Genomic DNA, 22,296 nt, shown 5'->3' on the forward strand with positions numbered 1-22,296 from the left:
CCATGTTATCTCTCTGCCCCAATATTCATTTTCTTATCAAACTAAATACATTTACTTAATTTGCTTTTTGAAGCCTCATCCCCCCATTCTTTCTAGGTAACTTGACCTTACCTGCAAGACCCCGCCCATTTCCTGGGAGGGGCTTGGAAAGGGTAGATAAGGGTTTTGACCAAGAGAGGGGATTAGGGCCTTTTGGTCTTTTGCCAGCATGGAGGTCAAAGGGAAGATGGCTGAAAGGGATTTAAAGATGCAGGGCTAGCTAAGAATGGCTGAATGCTTAAAAGGTTATGATATAGGCCATACATGTGGTGGAAAGGGCATGAATAAAGTTGATGCTTCCTGAAGCCTGCCTGTGAGTGAGTTCAATACCCGTCGCTTTCCTGGACCCCAGACCTGCCAGTTGATGGGGGGTGAAGCCACGTGGCCATGGCCTAAAAATAAAGGCCTCCATCCTTCTCCATCCAGCACCATCATTAATTATTTAATTCTACAGCTTCTCTCTCTCTCCCTCCTCCTCCTCCTCCCTCCTCCTCCTCCCCCCCCCTCTCTCTCCTCTCTCTCCTCTCCCCCTCTTCTCTCTCTCTCTTTCTCTCCCTCCCTCCCTCTCTCTCTCTCCTCTTTCTCTCTCTCCCCCCCCCTCCCTCTTTCTCATGGTTTTTTGGGTCACACCCGGCAGTGCTCAGGGGTTATTTCTGGCTCCAGGCTCAGAAATCGCTCCTGGCAGGCACAGGGGACCATATGGGACGCTGGGATTCGAACCAATGACCTCCTGCATGAAAGGCAAACGCCTTACCTCCATGCTATCTCTCTGGTCCCAATTCTACAACTTTTTTTTTTTTTTTTTGGTTTTTGGGCCACACCCAGTGGTGCTCAGGGCTTACTCCTGGCTGTCTGCTCAGAAATAGCTCCTGGCAGTCATGGGGGACCATATGGGACACCGGGATTCGAACCAACCACCTTTGGTCCTGGATCAGCTGTTTGTAAGGAAATGCCGCTGTGCTATCTCTCCGGGCCCCCAATTCTACAACTTTTCTTCCCTTTTTTTGGTTCATACCTGGTGGCACTCAGGGGTCACTCCTGGCTCCGCTCTCAGAAATCGCTCTGGGTAGGCATGGAACACTATATGGGATGCTGGGATTCGAACCACTATCCATCCTGGATCTGCTGTGTGTAAGGCAGACACTCTACCTCTGTGCTATCTTTGGCCCTCATCCCTTTTCCCCCTTTTTAAATTTTGGCCATAAATGTCAACGTTCAGGGGTTAACCCCTAGCTTTGCAGGAATTACTCTTGGTGGTGTTCAGGGGACTGAATTTAGATCAGTCATACAATGCAAGTACCTTATCAGCTGTATTATCTCTTCAATCCCAAATATATTTACTTCCAAATCAAAACAAATCTTTTTTAAGGAGTGGGGTTGGGGAAGGGGGCAGTTTTGGTTCCTGGTTCTGTGCTCAAGAATGATACCTGATGATCCTTGGGAACCATATATGGCACAGGGATTGAACTTGATTGGCTGAATACGAGTTAAGTGTCTGACCTCCTATATATTATCCAGTGCTCAAATCAATAACTGCTTGCTACGTAAGAGAACATATGAAAGAAGAGTAGGAGATAGCTGCAAACAGCCAGTAAAGTTTCTCTATTTTGGTTGTGTCACTACTAACTAGCTGTGGGATCACAAGACAATTCACCTGCAACCATCTGTAAAATTCACATCTACTCTGTTTCTCTCATTAGATATGGTAAGGATTTAATTAGACTAATCCAAGAGTCAGGATCTCACATATGCTATGTAAATGCTCGATTACTAAGCTACATCCCCAACTCATACAAGTATAAATACTTAAGCATATTGTATAGTCCTAAGTGTGGTTCAAATCTAGCTACCTCTCCAAAAAAGAGAAAACGGGAGTGGCTGGAGTAAAGTACAGTGGGTAGGACTGTATATAGCTGATCCAAGTTCAACCCTTGGATCCCATATGGTCCACTGAGTTGGGCACAGAGTCAGAAATAATCCTATGTACCACTGAGTGTGGTCTAAAACCATAGTCAAAACAAATACGAAAAGACCATTGACATGACTGATCTCAGAAACCACAAAACATACAATTTGCTGAGTACAAGGCCAGAGAGGGTTTCATGCTGACCCTGGCAGGCAGATGGTCCCCAGAGTAACACACTGTGTAGCCTCTGAGGCCTGCAAGTACCACCTGATTGGACTGAGTAACCCGACAACTGCAGAGCCTTGCAGGCCTGTTCTCAGGGTCTCATACTGAACTGCAAGTAGGATGGCTGAGGATAACCGAAGAGAACCAGGTCCTCCTCTACCATCACCCCCCCCAAAAAACTCTCCAAAGTATTTACTGAACAACTGCTAAGAATCAAAATCTTAATTTTAATTAAGTAGCTCAGGTTTCTTGCTTCTAAAATAGCTCTTCTGGGGCTGGAGTGATAGCACTCCAAGGCATTTTGTCTTGCATGCGGCTGACCTGGGTTCAACTCCCAGCATCTCATATGATCCTAAGCCTGCTAAGAGTGCTTTTTCTTTTTAGTGCAGAGCCAGGAGTAACGCCTGTGCACAGCCAGGTATGGGGACCCCGAATCCCCCTCAAAAAAAGATCTCCTTTAGAAAAGAAAATTGCTATGACTAGATAATTCATAGAAAATTGTGACTTACAGTAAGACTCTTTCTAAATGTCCCACACCCTCACGGGTTATACGAATTCTAAAAATTTGGTAAAAACTTGGTCAAAGATGAGGTGACATGAAACTTGACACTAAAAGTCTTAAAGTTCTTTCTACAATATGGTATAGTGCTAGGAGGAAAGTCACTCACATTTCCAATCAGTTTGAACACTTGATCCCCATGCACATTGTACACTGTCACAATCGTATTGAGGGCAGCATTGCGGACAGCATTGTCTCGATCTCCGATGTGAACTGCTATCTCCTTTAAGGCTTTTCCTGGGGTGGGTTGACAAACGTTCATGCCATAGGACTCGACCAGGCATCCGAGCTCTTCCAGGCACTCTGGTGGAGAAAAAAAATGTTAGGTTAATGAGACTTAGATACATCTGGAAAAAAGAACTACTTAGGTTAATTTCTTAGTAAACATAGTTAAAATGTTATGCTGGTTTTGCTTTCTCCTTACTTAAACATCACAACAATATTGCAGCAGTACTCATGAAAAAAAAACATACAGGATGTCTGTGAGTCAGATGGCCCCTGTGCACTTGATTTTGTCATCAGGGTAATACTGAGTGGTGCCTGTATCACCTGATACTGTGACTCCACCAGTGTGCAACTCATCACTCTCACAGTACAGATCAGGGGATGAGAATCAACCAAGTAGACTTGAGAAACTTCCTGTCCATCTAAAAATTATTTGTTTGTTTTTGGGCCACTCCTGGTGATGCTCAGGGGTAATTACTCCTGGCTATACGCTCAGAAATCACTCCTGACTTGGGGGACCATATGGGATCAAATGTCCTAGGCTAGTACAGGTAAGGCAGATGTCTTACCGCTTGTGCGACTGCTCTGGCCCCAAGAAATTATTTCTATTTTCTTTCTTTTTTTTTGGGTCACACCCGGCCACACTCAAGGGTTATTCCTGGCTCTATGCTCGGAAGTCACTCCTGGCAGGCTCAGGGGACCATCTGGGATGCTGGAATTTGAACCAACGACCTTCTGCATGTAAGGCAAATGCTTCACCTCCATGTTATCTCTCCAGCCCAAGAAATTATTTCTTTTAGAGGTCACTATTGGGGAAACTCATGCCTCAAATAATTAATATACATTTGGTTTGTGGTCTACACCTGGCATATTTAGAATTTCTTCCTGGCCTGGTGCTCAGGGATTAGTCCTGGCAGGTCAAGGATATTCGAGATTGAACCTGAAATGGCTGTATGTTAGGCAAATGCCCTAACTATACAAATGTGCTGGCCCCTCAAACCTCAATTTAAATTGTCGCTTCACCTGCTCTCTGCTTAGAATTTTTAGATTTGGTTCCTTCCATGATGAAGGGGAACATTTTGCTGGCTGGGTAGACAAGGCACATCCGGTTCAGGATGGCACGGACATCTCTACGAATGACATCCTTTGGTTCTCCAACCTAGTCAACAAGAAAGACAAGCAATTTTTCAGTAACAAAGTTACATCTTAAAAGAAAAGGTGCAGAATGTGTGGTGGAAGGTTATCAACATAAAATAAAAAAAGAGAATCTAAGTATAAGAAATAGGGCTAGGGAGATGTATCAAAGTGCTAGAGCACATGCTTTGCATATGGGAACACTGGTTTTAATCCCTGGCACCCATGGTCTACCAAACTTTTAGCCCTAGGAAGGAACCACCTGAACACAACTGGATGTTGCTTATCGCACCATATGGGATGATGGGAAATTGAACTCAGGTTGGCTGTGTGCAAGGCAGGTGCCCTACCTGCTATACTATCAAACCAGCTCTAAGAGCTAAGGTCTTTTCTTTGCTTTGGGGTCATATCTAGTAGTAGTCAGGGATTACTCTTGGCTCTGCACTTAGGGAGAATTCTTGGTCATGCTTGGGGGGGAAATCATATGGAATAAAGGCGATCAAACCTGGGTTGGCTGCATACAAGGCAAATGCCCTAGCTACTATGCTATAACTGTGACACCAGAACTAAGATTCTTTTTTTTTTTTTTTTTTTGGGCCGCACACGATGACACTCAAGGGTTACTCCTAGCTATGCAATCATAAATCACTCTTGGCTTGGGAGACCATACAGGATGCTGGAATTCGAACCACCGTTGGTCCTGTGTCTGCCTCTTGCAAGGCAAATGCCCTACCGCTGCACCATCACTCTGGTCCCCAAAATAAGATTTTTAAGAGCTGGAGAAGTAGCTGTTCAATGGGTGATGTGCAGGTTTATTTAGTTTGATGAATGCAGTGTATGCAAAGCTAAATCCAGGCTCTGCCCTCAGTGATCACTCCTTGCAGGGCTGTGGAATCATATAAGGTGCCAGGGATTAAACCAGGATCAGCTTCATGTAAGGCAAACATTTTATCCACTATACTGTCTCTAGCCGTGAGGTCCAGTTATAACCCTTAGATTATATGGTCCTCTATCAAGTATGGAGTAAACCCTGAGCACTGAACTAGAAGCAACCCCTGAGCACTGCTGGATATGGCTTAGCAGAAAAGAAGAAAAAAAGAAACTAAGTAGCTAGAAACTTTACAGTCCTAAAGATAAAAACCATGATTTAGATACCAGGTATACAGCTTAGCAGTAAAGCATTTCCTTTACATGTGTGAGTTCCTGAATTCTATCACTAGTATCACCAAAAAACCAATCCAACAGCCAACCCTTCCCCTCCACTTCCAGTTACAAGCATCATGATGGTCTAGAGAAATAGCCCAAAGGCTTACCGGTAAGTTAAATACCTTGCAATTACATGGCCATAAGTTCAAATACTTGGTGTTCCCACGAGCTTAGCATAAACCTGCCAGCTCAACTGTGTGCTTTAGGCAGTCTTATCACTTATTTAGTATTGAGTTATTTTCACTACAGCCCACTGTGCATGATCATCACCAAAAAAAAGGAATGTAAGCACTGTCCAGTACTATAGCTAATAAGATGTGTGAAGGCCCCTGTCAGGAAGTGGAACCTCTGATGAGCGTCTGTGTGAGCATCATGTGTCTGCAGTGAACCAAACTAAGAGCAGGAATCCTGGTGGCTGTGTGTGAACACCATGGCCAGGCATGTGTATATGAGATATCAATAACAATAAAGGAAGAGGGAGAGGTAGAGAGAACAAAAAAAAAAAAAGAAAAAAATTACCTTGAGAATGAGATATGGAATGAAGGAAGATGCTTCGTTCTCAGTAAGGTGATATTCCTCTTCCCTTAGCAGAGTGAAGAGTAATTTTAAATATTCCAGGGCTTTCATCAGGACGCTTGTATTAGTGTCAAAAAACCGCAAAGTAAGCCACTTTAAGATAAGATCCAGGCAACCTATCACACCCTCTTTTTCACTTTCCAAATGCTTAAAATCAAACAAGAAAAAAAGCAATAATGAGACCATAAATATTCACATTTTATTAAACAAATAAATCAAATTCTACTAGATTAAAAAATGAGTTTTAAGTTTCCATTTTAGATACCAAAGTACAAATACACAGTAATTTATTCTATTCAAGCAACATGATAGCTCTAAAATGATGGTATAGTACAGACTTATTTTTTGGGGGAGTGTGTTTAGGACACACCCAATGATGCTTAGATTATACCTGACTGTGCACTCAATAATTGCTCTTGGTAGTGCTCAAATGACCATATAAAATGCTGGGGGATCAAATCCAGGTTAGCCTTAAAAAAGGCAAATGCCCCATACTGTACTATTCTTCTGTCTCCTATTCCAGACTTTTCTTATGTCAAATTTCTCTTATTTCACAGGAGTCAAGATTTTCAGATGTCTAAGGTACATTATAAACTTACATCAACCATGACAGCAAGGGCTTTGTTATGATGCTGAAAGTCTGAATGAAACATCTCATCTTGTAACCATTTAGCTACACAGCTGGACATCTGAGTCTTTAGTTGCTCAATATATTCATCCCTTGGAGTAGTAAAATTCCATTTGAGGACCTGAAAAAAAAGAAAAAAAAGGGAAAAATGTTTGAAAAGGGACTATAATGTGTTCAACTGAAAAAAGTACTTAAAACTACTTAAAACAGCCTCCTTATAGTAAGACATTTTTTTTTTTGGGCCACACCCGTTTGACGCTCAGGGGTTACTCCTGGCTATGTGCTCAGAAATCGCCCCTGGCTTGGGGGGGGACCATATGGGACGCCGGGGGGATCGAACTGCGGTCCTTCCTTGGCTAGCGCTTGCAAGGCAGACACCTTACCTCCAGCGCCACCTACCCGGCCCCTATAGTAAGACATTTTAATTGTTTTTGTGGATGTCTTGAACGAATCAGCCTCACAAACATGTGAGGCATGTGCTCTATCATTTAAGCCAAACTTATAAACCCTGAAGAATATTTAACATATATTTACAGAATGATTCCCATAAAGCCAATTATGAAATTGCTCCTGGCCTGTGGGACTATATGGGATGCCACGAGATTGAACTGTGGTCCATCCTAGGTCAGAGGGTACAAGGCAAACACCCTACCACTTGTGCCACCACTCTGGCCCCTCATTCTTTTATTTTAATCAAAAGAAAATTACCAGGCCGGAGAGATAGCATGGAGGTAAGGCATTTGCCTTGCAAGCAGGACGATGGTGGTTTGAATCCTGGCATCCCATATGGTCCCCCGAGCCTACCAGGAGCGATTTCTGAGCATATAGAGCCCATAAGCTCTGCCGGTGTATGCCTCCCCTCAAAAAAAAAAAAAATCTTAAAAAACTTCTAGATCTTTATTATCTGGAGGAGAAAAATAGGCAAAAACTCCATTCTTTATTTTCTTAGAAGTCATATAATTTATAAAAAAAGATTTCTGAATTATCAGATACTTCACAATATTTGTTCTTTCTGGGTAATATCCAATCACTGCCTCACATATTTGAGGCATATACTCTACCACTGAGCCATATTTCAGACCCCAAGACCCAGAAGTATTTGGAGAGACCCAAATGTTATGCCCTAAATGGTGCTTAAGTTTGAGGAATGGTAGGGACAAGGATGGGAACCCTCACAGGGGTCCTCAAACTTTTTAAACAGGGGACCAGTTCACTGTCCCTCAGACCATTGGAGAGGGTCTGACTATAGTAAAAACAAAACTTATGAACGAATTCTTATGCACACTGCATATATCTTATTTTGCAATGAAGAAACAAAACAGATACAAATACAATATGTGGCCCGCGGGCCATAGTTTGAGGACCACTGTGTCTAAAGCTACAACTAGTAAAGAATTATTGTTGATTAAAAGACTCAAATAAAGCAAGTAAAGAGCTTCTGAAAAACAAAACAAAACAAAACAATTTGAGATGGGTGGTTTACATCTAGACATTCTTAGGGCTATTCCTGGCACAGTACCTAGGGGTACAACTCCTGGTATTGCTCATGAGACAGTATAGTGACAAGGAGGAATCTGGGCCTCCTGTACCTCCAATCCTTACAGCTCCTTGATACCTCCTAAGGATTCTTATCTTTTCCTTACCTTCAATCCCTTTTCGTCCTTCATCCTTTGCTCCTTTCCATTTGGAACAACAATAAAAACAGGACCGGATTTATCTTCATCCTCCTTCAAGCTGGTTTTGCTGGGCACTTTCTTCCCTTGAGCACTCTATACAGTCAGGGTTTAATAAATACTGATTAGGTAAGGCTCCTATTTCTCCTTAGAAACTCAATGACATTGCCCAGGAAACATCCACTAGTATACTAGAAACCTCTTTCGACACCATATCCCACAGAAGATTAAACCAATGAAATATAGAACTGTGAATGTTTTGTGTTTTTATTTAGGTTTTCTAGAAATTCTAATAGCATTCCTAAGTAACATTTGGTTAGTTCTTGGACTAATATGTCTATATAATATATATTTATATATTTTATATATTTATACAATATTATGTATACTTATATATCTTATATATTAATATATAAAGATAATATATCTTTGTTCTGGGTCACATACTATTTGTCATTGTTTTACTTACTTATTTTTGGATTTTGGGACATACCTGCCTTTGCTCAGGGACCATTTGAGATGATTGGGATTGAACTGGGGTAAGCCAATTGCAAGGCAGGAGGTATTTTGCCCACTGTATTATATTTTGGACCCTCCTTATTCTTTTAAAAATAGTTTTTTTTTTTTTTTTTTTGGGTCACATCTGGCAGTGCTCAGGGGTTCCTCCTGGCAGGCTCTGGGGACCATATAGAATGCCGGGATTTGAACCACCGTCCTTTTCATGCTATCTCTCCGGCCCCACTTTTTTTTTTTTTGACAGCAACTGCTATGTAAACAATGGCCTAGCTTCACAGCTTCACAATGAATCTTGAAAGAGATTTCAAGGCAAGCCACTGAAACTAAAGGGTACATGTGTCTCAGAGCTGAAAACTCTGTGGGGGTGGGCTTAGAATCAAAGTTCGATAGGTCCTGGAGGTCCTGTCTTGGGGCATGCAGATACACATGTGGCCGTGCAGTACCTCCAAATTTCACAATACTGACAGCCTAGTAGGAACATACCAAATCAGAAGGGAAAGTAGCATAGAAACCAACTAAAAAAAATTAACATAGTAGCCTTCAAGACTTTCAGGACCCCAGTGAGAGATATGTTTTCACTAATTTTCTTTTACTGAAGTATTTTTTATAATTCCAATAGCAATTTTGTTGTAAAGAGCAATATAATACATTACTTTGTGCCTAAAAGTAATTTTGGATTAAGTGGAAATGGGACAATGGTCAAGGGAAGGTGACAGTGGTGTTGGGATCGATACTGAAACAATACCAAAAACAACATTATGAACAACTTTGTTAGCCATGTTAAATAAAAAAGTTCTTTTTTATTTGGTTGCACCAGGCAGCGCACAGGGATTATTCCTAGCTCTACGCTCAGATAGTTGCCCCTAATTGCCCCGGCAGGCTCGGGGGGACCATATGGGATGCTGGGATTCGAACCACCGTCCTTCTGCATGCAAGGCAAACGCCTTACCACTGTGCTGTCTCTTTCGGCCCCAAAAGTTCTTTTTCTAACTGAAATCTTAAATGCTGGAGCCAGAGAGAAATGTATAGTGGACTGGAGGTTGGACATTTGTATTACATTCAGCCAATCCAGATTTTTAATCTATGGAACACCATTTGTTTCTCCAAGTCCACCAATCTTTTATATCAAGGTGATCCCTGAGCACAGAGCCAGGAGTAAGACCTGAAACCTGAATGGTCTCACTCATGTGCAGAACATAAAGAAATGATAGGAAGGGGCCGGAGAGATAGATAGCATGGAGGTAAGGTGCTTGCCTTGCATGCAAAAAGTTGGTGGTTCAAATCTCGGCATCCCATATGTTCCCTGAGCCTGCCAGGAGTGATTTCCGAGCATAGAGAGCCAGGAGTAAACCCTGAGCGCTGCCAGGTGTGACCAAAAACAAAACAAACAAAAAAGGGATAGGGAAATAACTAATACATGATGGCAAAAACAAACAAGGGGCTAAAGGCACTTGCCTTGCATTTTGTACCTTGCAAGAGGTTGTTCTGTATTCAATTCCCAAGCATGGCTAGTGCGGAGCCAAGATTAACCCCTGAAAATCACTGCTGTGTGTGACCCAAAATCCAAAACCAAAGCCAACAACAACAACCAAAAAAACCAAACAATAAAATAATCTAAATAAATAAAAAATAATCCAATTCCCTTATATCTAGTAGGCCAGGATTTCATCCTAATTCAAATTCTGAAGCCATTTATTAATAGGCATTAGATGCAATGTGCTCCCTAAGACCATCTGTTGCTGTTGTGCTCGTGTTGTCTCCCTACCTGAGATAGTACTTTAACATGAAACTAAATTCTTTCATATTTTAACATGAAAGAAACTAACACTGGGATGTGTACTATGGCTCTCTCACCACTCTGGAGAAGCATGCATTCTCTCATTCTCTCCTAAGGGTGGTTCCACATCCCTCCTTCCCCCAAGGCTTCTTTCTCAGAATTTCTAAATCTGCTTTTACTGGAAAAAGAAAACAAAACCCAAAAAACCATGTTTGAGGTCATTTATGTAATACTGCTTTATAAGCTGCAAAAGGCTTAAAAAAAAAAAAAAAAAAGGATTGGGACTGGAGTGATAGCACTTGGGTGTTTGCCTTGCATGCGCTGACTTGGGACGAGCTTGGGTTCAATTCCTGGCATCCCATATAGTCACCGGAGCCTGCCAGGAGAGATTTTTGAGCACAGAGCCAGGAGTAAACTGAGTGACGCTGAATCTGGCCCTAAAACCCAACCCTATCCAAAGGCTAAAAGAGCAGGATATAAAACACAGGGGGACCAGATAGTATAGTGGTTAGTAGGGTGTTTACTTTATACACAGCCAACATGGATTTGATCCCCGGCATCCTATATGGTACTCTACACTGATTTTTGATTGGAGAGTATCACTCTGAGGACCTCTGGGTGCACCCCAAAACCAACCCCCCCCAAAAAAGGAACAGAGACCAAAATATTCCAAACCACTTGTGATAAAATACTAAAACCAGGAACTGGGACGAATACTTGCCTTGTATGGTGTCAATCTGGGTTCAACAGTGGCACCCCATATGTTCCCCTGATCCCCATCAGGATTGAGACCAAAGAGCAGAGCCAGGAATAAGCCCTAAATACTGCAGAATATGGCCTCTGTGAAACAAACTTCAAACCAGTGGGGAAAAAATTAGCTTGACTGGATAATTTTGAGATTTTATTGTTGCTATTATTATTTATTTGTTGCTGTTTTGCTATCCACTGTACTATCACTGTCCAATTTTTGTTTATTTTGGTTAGTTTTGGGCCACACTTGGCTAAGCTCAGGGTTTACTTCTGCAAGACTCCTGTGAGGGGATCATATGGGTGCCAGGGATTAAACTGAAGATCAGTAGGTTGTGTGCAAGGAAAGCACTTTACTTGCTTGTACTACTGCTCCCAAACCTAGCAGATAATCTCTTCCTTAAATTAGTTCACAGAGTGAAAGTAACACCTTAGAGAAAAACAAATATGACACTTAGTTCTAAGTCAATTGTTACATGTAGTTATTATTTTATTTTTCTATCTTTACTATTAAGTGCAGCTGTATAATCTGTTAGTATTAATTAATTGAACATTATAACTTTTTTTTTGGGGGGGGGGGTTTAAATTTGGCAGTACATAGATATCACTCCTGGTGAGGTTCAGAAGACAATAAAGACAATATGGGCTCCAGGGATAAAACTCAGGTCAGCCACATACAGGGCAAGCACCCAGCTCACTATACTATATCTAGCTGTGAAACTTTTATTTTGTTTTGTTTTTGGGGGGCCTCACCTGATGATGCTCAGGGGTTACTCCTGGCTCTGTGCTCAGAAATCACTCCTAGCTCGGGGGACCATATGGGATACCAGGGATTGAACCCAGGTCCATCTTGGGTCAGCCGCATGTAAGGCAAATGCCCTACCATTGTGCTATCATTCCGGGCCCTAATCTCTAACTCTTGATACAGAAAAAGTATTTATTTTGCTATTACCAAAATACTTAGATAGCTAGAAGACATTTAATATTGAGCATTTAAACAAACACATCCATCTCCCTGTGGATAAAGAATACGTCAAAATAAACCCCAGTGCTGCATGAATGGTTCTTTTCCTTCTAGACTATACAGAACACCTTCTAGCATGAAGACCTAAGTCAGATTTGAAGGAAGTCGACCATTTCCTTATCTTAAATCAAAACAAGAGATTTCCCCCCAAAATTAATGATTTATCTCTTTAGTACTACAAACCCTTTTCTTTTTCTCAGAGATCTGCAAAACACTACTACAGCATCTCAAGAACAGGAATCTATTTTTTGCACCTTATTAAATAACCAGCCACAGAAACTTAAGTAAATAATTTGCAGTATCAAAATAATGTTCTTTATATTTCCTATTAGAATCACTCAGTGTCATTGTTCAAAGAAAGCAGGCAGGGCATTTGCCTTGCATGCAGTATTCGATCACGTTCGATCCCCAGCATCCCATATGATCTCGAGCATGCCAGGAGTAATTTCAGGCACAGAATCAGGAATAACCCTGAGCTCCATCTGGTATGGACCAAAAACCAAAACCAAAATCAATCAACAATAAATTCTACATCTATGTACAGAGAGTTAACAAACCTTTGCTTTAGAAGAAACTCCTAAAGCTTTGTTTTTCTTCGGATCAGGTTTGGGCTCTATATTGCTGGAAACAGAATCTTCAATAGGTGCTGTGAGAAATAAAAGCAATATAAATACAAGTTCATTAGTATCACTTTATTCTTGGTATTTTCAGTTAATTACTTCCAACTTTTTTTTTCTAATTTTTTTCTTGTTTTTGAATCATACCCAGTAATGTTCATGGATTACTCCTGGCTCTATGCTCAGAAATCGCTCCTGGCTTGGGGGACCATATGGGATACTAGGGATCAAGTCCTATCCACTGTACTATCACTGCCCACTATTTGTCTTTTGGTTATTATTTATCTTTTAGTTTTGGGCCACACCTGGTTCAGGGGACCACATGGGATATTGGGGATGAAACCAAGGTTGGCTGTGTGCAAGGCAAGTACCCTATCTGCTATACTATTGCTCTGGCACACTGTCATTTTTTCTTTTTCTTTTTTTTTTTGGGACACCGGGATTCGAACCAATCACCTTTGGCCCTGGATCGGCTGCCCATTTTTTCTTTTTAAAGCATAACCTCAAACAAGTAATTCAAGGGCCGGAGATATAGCATGGAGGTAGGGCAGTTTGCCTTGCATGCAGAAGAAGTTCCCTGAGCCTGTCAGGAGCGATTTCTGAGTGAAGAACCAGGAGCAACCTCTGAGCAATGCTGGGTGTAACCTAACACCCCCCCAAAAGTAATTCAAGTTATCTCTTTTACCAACTGTAGTTTTACTTTTTTTGGGGGGAGAGGGGGAACCCAACCCAGTAATGCTCAGGGCTCTATGCACAGAAATCTCTCCATCAGGCTTGGAAGACCATATGGGATACTGGGGATCGATCCCAAGTCCATCCCGGGTTGCCCGTTTGCAAAGCAAATGTCCTTCTGCAATACTATTACTAACCAACTATAGATTTTTTTTTGGGGGGGGAGGGGTGTCACACCCGGCAGGGTTATTCCTGTCTCTACACTCAGGAATCACTCCTGGCAGGCTCGGGGGACCATATAAGATGCCGGGATTCGAACCACCGTCTTTCTGCATGCAAGGAAAATGGCCTACCTCCACGCTATCTCTATGGCCCTTGTCTTTTGTTTTTAACCGCACCTGGTGGCTCTTTGCACAGAATTTGCTCTTGGCAGGCTTTGGGGACCATATGGGATGCCAGGAATCAAACCCAGGTATGTCCTAGGTCCCAGATCAGTCGCGTACAAGGCAAACACCCTATCTCTCTGGCTCAACCAACTATAGTTTAAAAAAAAATTTTTTTTTTTTATTTTTGGGCCACATCCTGTGATGCTCCATGGTTACTCCTGCCTCTATGCTCAGAAATCACTCCTGGCAGGCATGGGGGACCATATGGGATGGCGGGATTTTAACCAATGTCACTTCTGGGTCGGCCACTTGCAAGGCAAACACCCTACCACTATGCTCAAAAATTACTCCTGGCAGGCGTGGGGGACCATATGGGATGGTGGGATTTTAACCAATGTCACTCATGGGTCAGCCTCTTGCAAGGCAAACGCCCTACCATTCTCTGGCACCTAGTTTTAAATATATATATATATATATATATATATATATTTTTTTTTTTTTTTTTTTGGGTCCACAACTGTTGATGCTCAGGGGTTCTTTGTGACTATGCGCTCAGAAATTGATCCTGGTTTTGGGGGGGGGGGGAACATATGGGATGCCAGGGTAATCAAACTGCGGTCCATAGTAGGCTAGCATGGGCAAGGCAGATGCCTTACATCTAGCACCATCACTCCAGCCTCTAGTTTTAAAAATATTCTATATAGGGCCCGGAGAGATAGCGCAGTGGCGTTTGCCTTGCAAGCAGCCGATCCAGGACCAAAGGTGGTTGGTTCGAATCCCGGTGTCCCATATGGTCCCCCGTGCCTGCCGCCAGGAGCTATTTCTGAGCAGACAGCCAGGAGTAACCCCTGAGCACCGCCGGGTGTGGCCCAAAAACCAACAACAACAACAACAACAACAAAATTCTATATATTAGTTAAAAAGACCTTTCTTAAGGACAGGGTAAGTTTAGATACTCAATTTTTATTATAAATAATACTCATATATATATATTATAACCATACAATTAGTATAAGAATTTTATATATGTGGGGTCAGAGAGATAGCATGGAGGTTGAGGCATTTGCCTCTCATGCAGAAGGTCAGTGGTTCAAATCCCAGCATCCCATATGGTCCCCTGAGCTTGCCAGGAGTGATTTCTGAATGTAGAGGCAGGAGTAACCCTTGAGCACTGCTGGGTGTGACCAAAAAAAAAAATTTTTACATGTAAAATATAATTTTAAGGCTTAATTTTATTCCACTAAAAAGAGTATCATTACTATGTTAAATTATTTCTATTATTGTTCTGTTTACAAATGGTAGGATTTTAACCTTTAGATGAAAATATGAAATTTTCTTAAAATGCAAATAACTGAAAAGAGCAGCAAAAAGCCAATACAGTTCACCAGCAAAAGGAAAGTCTGACACGTTTTTGAGCACTGTATAGCTGTTTGGCTTTGTGTCACTATCCTTTCTGGATTTGTTATTGTTGTTTTTGGGGGGCTACATCTGGTAGCGCTCAGGGTTTACTCCTGGCTCTGGGCTCAGAAATTGCTCCTGGCAGGCAAGGAGGACTATATGGGATGCCGGGGATTCAAACACCGTTGATCCTGGGTTGGCTGCTTACAAGGCAAATGCCCTACCACTGTGATATCTCTCCAGCCCCCTCCTTTCTGGATTTTATCTGCTAATAACAGGATGTAAGCTAGGCTCAGAGAAAAACACAGCATATTATCAATTAATAGAAAATTTTGGAAAACTGAAAATAGGAGCTAGGGCCTGGAAAGCTCAAAAGATTGAAATCTTGTTCTGCATGAGGGAGACTTGGGCTTGACTTTTAAAAATCATGTCATTTCCTCAACAGCCCTGGAATTTTAGACTTGGGAGCCATTTTATTATTTTTGTTTTGTTTCGTTTTTGAGCCATACCTAATGGTACTCGGGGTTATTGCTGGCTCCGTGCTAAGGAATCATTCCTTGCTGGCTTGGGGACCATAGGGGATACCAGGGAGAGAACATAGGTTGGCAGCATGCAAGACTAGCATCACAACTGTTGTGCTTTCACTTCGGTCCATTGGAGGCAAAATTAATTATGTTTGTAATATCAACACAGTTCTTGGTAAAAATAAGTGGGTATTTTTTTGGTTTTTGGGCCACACCTGGCAGTGCTCAGGGGTTACTGTTGGCTGTCTGCTCAGAAATAACTCCTGGCAGGCACAGGGGACCATATGGGACACCGGGATTCGAACCAACCACCTTTGGTCTCGGATCACCGCTGTGCTATCAAGGAGAGATGTGAATAAAAGATAAGGAGAGATAGAGGGCTTAAGAACTTAAGTTGTGAGGACGTATGATTTAAAAAAAAAAAAAGAAGAAGGCTGTAATTTTTTTTTTTTGAGTTCTTAGGCTATTTCCTTTCCCTATCATACTCTCAAAATAAGAGTTACCTGAGGCAGACTGGAATTTGGTTGAGGTCGACCCTCCCATAGGTTTGGAAGTTGCTTTAGCAGGTGCAGCAGGCTTGGCTGGCATATTAGCTTTGGCTTTCTCTAGCATAGCCAATACCTGATCTTTTGATGTTGGCTAAAGAGACAATATATCAGAAGTGAGAGGTCACATGATTTACTCACATTAAGCCATATTTCTTTGTTGTTAAAGCAATCCTATAGTACTTAGAAACACATTATGAAGTCATGAAAAATTAGCCATAATTCTAGAAGGTAGAATTTTCACCTCTTTAGATTTAGCAGATGCTTTTTTTTTTATTTTTTGGGTCACACCCTGCAACACTCAGGGGTTACTCCTGGCTATAGGCTCAGAAATAGCTCCTGGTAGGCTCAGGGGACCATATGGGATGCCGGGATTTGAACCGCTGCCCTTCTGCATGCAAGGCAAACGCTTTACTTCCATGCTATCTCTCCAGCCCCAGCAGGTGTTTTAATTATACATGGCTAAATATTTTATTTTTGCTGTCACTGGGATTTCAAGTATAATTTTACATGAAACAATATGGTAGTCAGTTTCTTTGTTTTTGCTTTTTGGGTCACACCTGGTGATGCTCAGGGATTACTCCTAGCTATGCGCTCAGAAATTGCTCCTGGCTTGGGGGACCATATGGGACACTGGAGTATCGAACCACAGTCCGTCCTAGGCTAACGCATGCAAGCAAATGCCCTACTGCCTGCGCCACTGCTCTGGCTCCACGTTCAGTATTTTTCTAATATTTTTTTTTGTTTGCACTGCTCCAGGGTCATTTCTAGGTCTGCACTCACTCAGGAATCACTCTGTGGTACTCACAAGACCACATGGGGTGTTGGGAATCAAACCCAAGCAAACCCTGTGCAAAGCAAGTGCCCTACTCACTGTATTACCATTTTCGACCTTTCCTAGCATTTCTTTATAGCAACAGAATAACAAGCAATACCTTGAGTTTTCCGGTAGCCTTGGCCATTTTCTCATATCCTAAATGCATCATGAAAAATGGCAAGGCATCTTGCGCCTTTTTCCGCACATCTCCATTACGATCCTCCAGGCAGGAGTAGAGATGAGGAACACAAAGGATCAGGTCTGTGGGGGTGGAACGAAGAGTCTGTAGTTTCTCAGCCAGCCAGCCCAGAAGCTGCCAAAAGAAATAAAGACCATTATGCTATTTATGTAGAAAAAATTATTATTTATAGCTCAAGCTTAAAGATTTGATCAGGGAGCTGGAGTGATAGCACAGTGACAGGGCTTTTGCCTCGCAAGAGGCCAATCCTGGAGGGACCTGGGTTTGATCCCTGACAACCCATATGGTACCCTAAGCCTGCTAGGAGTATTTTCTGAGGGCAGAACCAGGAGTAATCCCTGAGAGCCATCAGATATGGCCCCAAAACAAAAAAAAAAAAAACAAAAAAGATTTTTATCAGTACTAAACTAATTTTTCTGATCTAAAATCAGTAATTTTCTTTTTTTTGTTGTTTTTTTTTTTGGGGGCCACACCCGGTGGTGCTCAGGGATCACTCCTGGCTGTCTGCTCAGAAATAGCTCCTGGCAGGCATGGGGGACCATATGGTACAACAGGATTCGAACCAACCACCTTTGGTCCTGGATCAGCTGCTTGCAAGGCAAACGCCGCTGTGCTATCTCTCCGGGCCCTAAAATCAGTAATTTTCATAGTTTGGGAATTGTGATATACCATCAAGTGTGAGCATGACAAATAATGTATAAACAATCCTATTCACTGCAAAATTAGAGGGAATGGGAAAACAGCAAAAGAACCATGCTAGTTATATATGCGATGTTGGTAATCACTTTGAAGATAAGAATACTTTGGTTCATATTTGATATTAGCTGTTTAAGAAACAAACTTTAGGCCACACCCAGCCTAAGGGGTTATTAATAAGTTACTCATGACACTGGCACTAAGGAATCATTCCAGGTGGGTTTGCGAAGACTATATTGGATGCTGAGATTGAACCCCAGGTTGATCACATGGAAGGCAAACACTCTACATGCTATAGTTACTGTTCTGGCCCCCCAAAGCTTTTTGTTTCGTTCTGGGGCTATACCCAGCAGTGCTCAAGGGTTACTCCTGGATATCTGCATATAGTAATCAATCCTGGTGGCCCCCAGGGTCCCTATAGGATGTAAGGGATCAAACCTAAATTGGCCATGCTCAAAGGACTCTCATATGCCAGGGATCACACCTGGGAAGCATGTACAATGCCTACCTGCTGTAATATTGCACTGGCCCCTCAAATCATTTGTTCTATGTTAACTGACAGGACTACAAAAATTTTCTTTAGCCTAATATGTTGGATTATACAGATAGATGCTCTAATTTGGGCTCTGTATTTAGATGACTAAAATCTCATTCTAGTGGCCAGAGCAATAGCACAGCGGGTAGGGTGCTTGCCTTGCTTAAGGTTGACCCAGGCTTGATCACCAGCATCCCATATGTTCCACTGAGTCTGCCAGGAATGATTTATGAGTGCAGAGCCAGGAGTAACCCTGAGGACTGCTGAGTAAGGCCCCAAAACAAACAAAATCTCTTTTTATCATAAGAATTTGAGAAAAGAGAAAAATCTAAGGGCTAAAATAATAGTACAGTAGATAGGGCACTTGTCCTGGACACAGCCAATATGGACTTGAATACTGGTACCCTACAAGATTCCCTGAACCTATGAGGAGTGACCCTTGAGAGCAGACCAGGAGCATGCCCTGAGCATCAATGGGTGTGGCCCCAAAATCGAAACAAAACAAATTAAAAGGGAAAGTGGAAATCCACAAAAGGCTAGTCCCTTAGAAAGCTTTGTTAGACATGAAAGAAAAAAAAAACCTGCAAATTAATACTGAAGTCTAGGAATCTGTTCATATTAACTATTTTATAAAGAATCTCATTAAGCAATTCTAAGACTGAATAAAGGTAAGTCACACACATAATATTATTCAGAATACTAACCTCTTGCCTCAAGAAAGGATTTTCTTTTTTGAGCTCTTCAGAAAGATCTTCTCCCTCTAGCCATTCCTTCATGCCAGTCTGTTCTGCCCAAGCATTCACTGTTGCTAGGGCAGTGGCTCGAACATTATTCTGAATGGTAGAGAAAAATTAGTGAAGATAATAACATCAATTATAAAAGCTTGTTACTTTGATAAGTGAACAGTGGAGATTTCTTAAATTTCACATGAATTGATTTATGTTTTTTTGTTTGTTTGTTTGTTTTTTGTTTTTTTTGGTTTTTGGGCTACACCCAGCGGTGCTTAAGGGTTATTTCTGGCTATCTGCTAAGAAAATGCTCTTGGCAGGCTCGGGGCACCATATGGGATGACGGGATTCAAGCCAACCACCTTAGGTCCTGGACTGGAAGGCAAACACCACTGTGCTGTCTCCAGCCCCTCATTTTTTTTTCTTTTTTTTTTTTTCTTTTTTGTTTTTGGGCCACACCCTGTGACGCTCAGGGGTTACTCCTGGCTTCTTGGGGGACCATATGGGACGCCGGGGGATCGAACCGCGGTCCGTCCTAGGCTAGCGCAGGCAAGGCAGGCACCTTACCTCCAGCTCCACCGCCCGGCCCTCATTTTGTTTTCTAAAATAGAATCTAATTCTATGGTAAAACTAAAACTCCAATATAAAGCAGGAACAAAAATTCAAGTTAGTGAGGCCAGAGCAGTGGTACAAGTGGTAGGACATTTGCATTACACAGGCTAGCCTAGGACGGAACGTGATTCGATGCCCCAGCGTCCCATATGTTCCCCAAGCCAGGAGCGATTTTTGAGCACAGAACCAGGGTTGGCCCTTGAGTATTACCGGATGTGTCCCATGCTCCCCAAATCAAGTTATATAGAACCTCAATTCAATTAATTAGGCAAAGTTGTAACCTAGGCATAAAGTAATATACATGCTGAATAAACTGGTTACATTTTGTTTCATAAATCTCAATGGGTTCTTATGCCCGCAGTTATCTGATAAAAATGTGAATCTACATACATATATATATTAAAGAAATCATAATAGATGAAAAAAGCTTAACAATTTTATTAGTTTGTACTCAAAGAATAAGAAGCACTTGGGCCCGGAGAGATAGCACAGCGGCGTTTGCCTTGCAATCAGCCGATCCAGGACCAAAGGTGGTTGGTTCGAATCCCAGTGTCCCATATGGTCCCCCGTGCCTGCCAGGAGCTATTTCTGAGCAGTCAGCCAGGAGTAACCCCTGAGCACCGCCGGGTGTGGCCCAAAAACCAAAAAAAAAAAAAAAAAAAAAAAAAAAAAGAAGCACTTAACGTAAAATATAGAGTCCAATTCCTTAAGTTAAACAGATTGTTATTATTTTTGTTTTTGGGTCAAACCCAGTGACATCAGGGGTTACTCCTGGCTAAGCGCTCAGAAGTCTCTTCTGGCTTGGGGGACCATATGGGATGCCGGGGGATCGAACTGCAGTCTATCCTAGGTTAGCACGGACAAGGCAGTCAGTCACCTTACCCCTTGTGACACCACTCCAGCCCCTACCTAAACAGATTATTTTTAAGTTTCAATAACACTAGTTGTAGGATTATGATAAATACCTTGCTCAAGTACTATTAGAAGATCCTACAGTTTCCTGATCTGATAATTCAGGGAGAGAAGGTTAGAAAATATTCACTCTCCGTATCAATACTTTTAACAATACAGTCATAATCATAATTATTAAATAAGTGAGTACTACATGAAATAGGCATAGGATTCTTTTTTTTTTTTTTTTTTTTTTGGTTTTTGGGCCACACCCGTTTGACGCTCAGGGGTTACTCCTGGCTATGTGCTCAGAAATCGCCCCTGGCTTGGGGGAACCATATGGGACGCCGGGGGATCGAACCGCTGTCCGTTCCTTGGCTAGCGCTTGTAAGGCAGGCACCTTACCTCCAGCGCCACCGCCCGGCCCCGGCATAGGATTCTTAAATCTTTATTTTTTGTTCTTGGGCCACAAACAGCGATGCTCAGAGATTACTCCTGTCTCTATACTCAGAAATTACTTTCAGGGAAACATATGAGATGCCAGGGATTAAACTAGGGTGGATCACATGTATGGCATGTGCCTACCCCCTGTATTATCACTCCAGCTCCCAAGTCATTAATTTGATGAGAATGATATAGGCAAACTTCACAGATAAGTTACTTAGATTCAGATTATCTAAAAAGCACAAAAAATTAGAAATCATATATGGTTACCTTATAATGTCTGGGATTAGAAAACATTTACTATTTTCCTCCTAATATCCTCTTTTTCATAAAACTGTTAACATGTATAGGTAACTATCGCACAATGATGATGAGTCGATTTACCTTGCTATCTCCAAGGACGGTGATGATAGGGATGCCTAAGTTCTTTACATGTTGCTTGATGTTTGGCCCCATGGCCACTGCCAACTGTTGGAGTATATTTAAAGTCTGCTGCACCTGAATGGAAAAGGCAACACTTTAAGTTAAACCCGTAAGGTAAGCTGCATTTCACAAGTCTGTTGTTATATACTCAATACAGTAGGTTCTGGCAGAATTAAGGTAATCAGTTTATTCTAATTAAATGCTATTTAAAGTTTTAAAATGGGGGCCGGATAGCACAGCAGTAAGGAGTTTGCCTTACACACAGCTGATTTGAAGAGACGGTGGTTCGAATCCCAGTATCCCATATGGACTCCTGAGCCTGCTAGGAGCGACTTCTTTTTTTTTTTTTTTTTTTTTTTTTTGGTTTTTGGGCCACACCCGGTTGACGCTCAGGGGTTACTCCTGGCTATGTGCTCAGAAATCGCCCCTGGCTTGGGGGGGACCATATGGGACGCCGGGGGATCGAACCACGGTCCTTCCTTGGCTAGCGCTTGCAAGGCAGACACCTTACCTCCAGCGCCACCTACCCGGCCCCGATAGGAGCGACTTCTGAGCGCAAAGCCAGGAGTAACTC

General features: G+C 42.1%; 1 protein-coding gene and 1 non-coding gene across 2 annotated transcripts in view; both read right to left on the reverse strand.

The window, feature by feature from the left end:
* Positions 1-22,296, reverse strand: part of CKAP5 (cytoskeleton associated protein 5) — a 108,270-nt gene that overhangs the window by 13,518 nt on the left and 72,456 nt on the right. Inside the window, 10 exon segments of the mRNA XM_049779974.1 lie at positions 2,839-3,032; positions 3,978-4,113; positions 5,814-6,017; positions 6,470-6,619; positions 8,142-8,267; positions 12,793-12,881; positions 16,336-16,471; positions 17,313-17,507; positions 19,329-19,457; positions 21,684-21,797. Of these exon segments, the coding sequence (XP_049635931.1) occupies positions 2,839-3,032; positions 3,978-4,113; positions 5,814-6,017; positions 6,470-6,619; positions 8,142-8,267; positions 12,793-12,881; positions 16,336-16,471; positions 17,313-17,507; positions 19,329-19,457; positions 21,684-21,797 (1,473 nt within the window).
* LOC126019465 (small nucleolar RNA SNORD67) lies at positions 3,211-3,321 on the reverse strand. Its single transcript, XR_007499155.1, has one exon. It is a non-coding gene; the product is annotated as a small nucleolar RNA SNORD67 (small nucleolar RNA).

Source organism: Suncus etruscus, chromosome 9, assembly GCF_024139225.1.
Source record: "Suncus etruscus isolate mSunEtr1 chromosome 9, mSunEtr1.pri.cur, whole genome shotgun sequence".
NCBI classification, from domain to species: Eukaryota; Metazoa; Chordata; class Mammalia; order Eulipotyphla; family Soricidae; genus Suncus; species Suncus etruscus.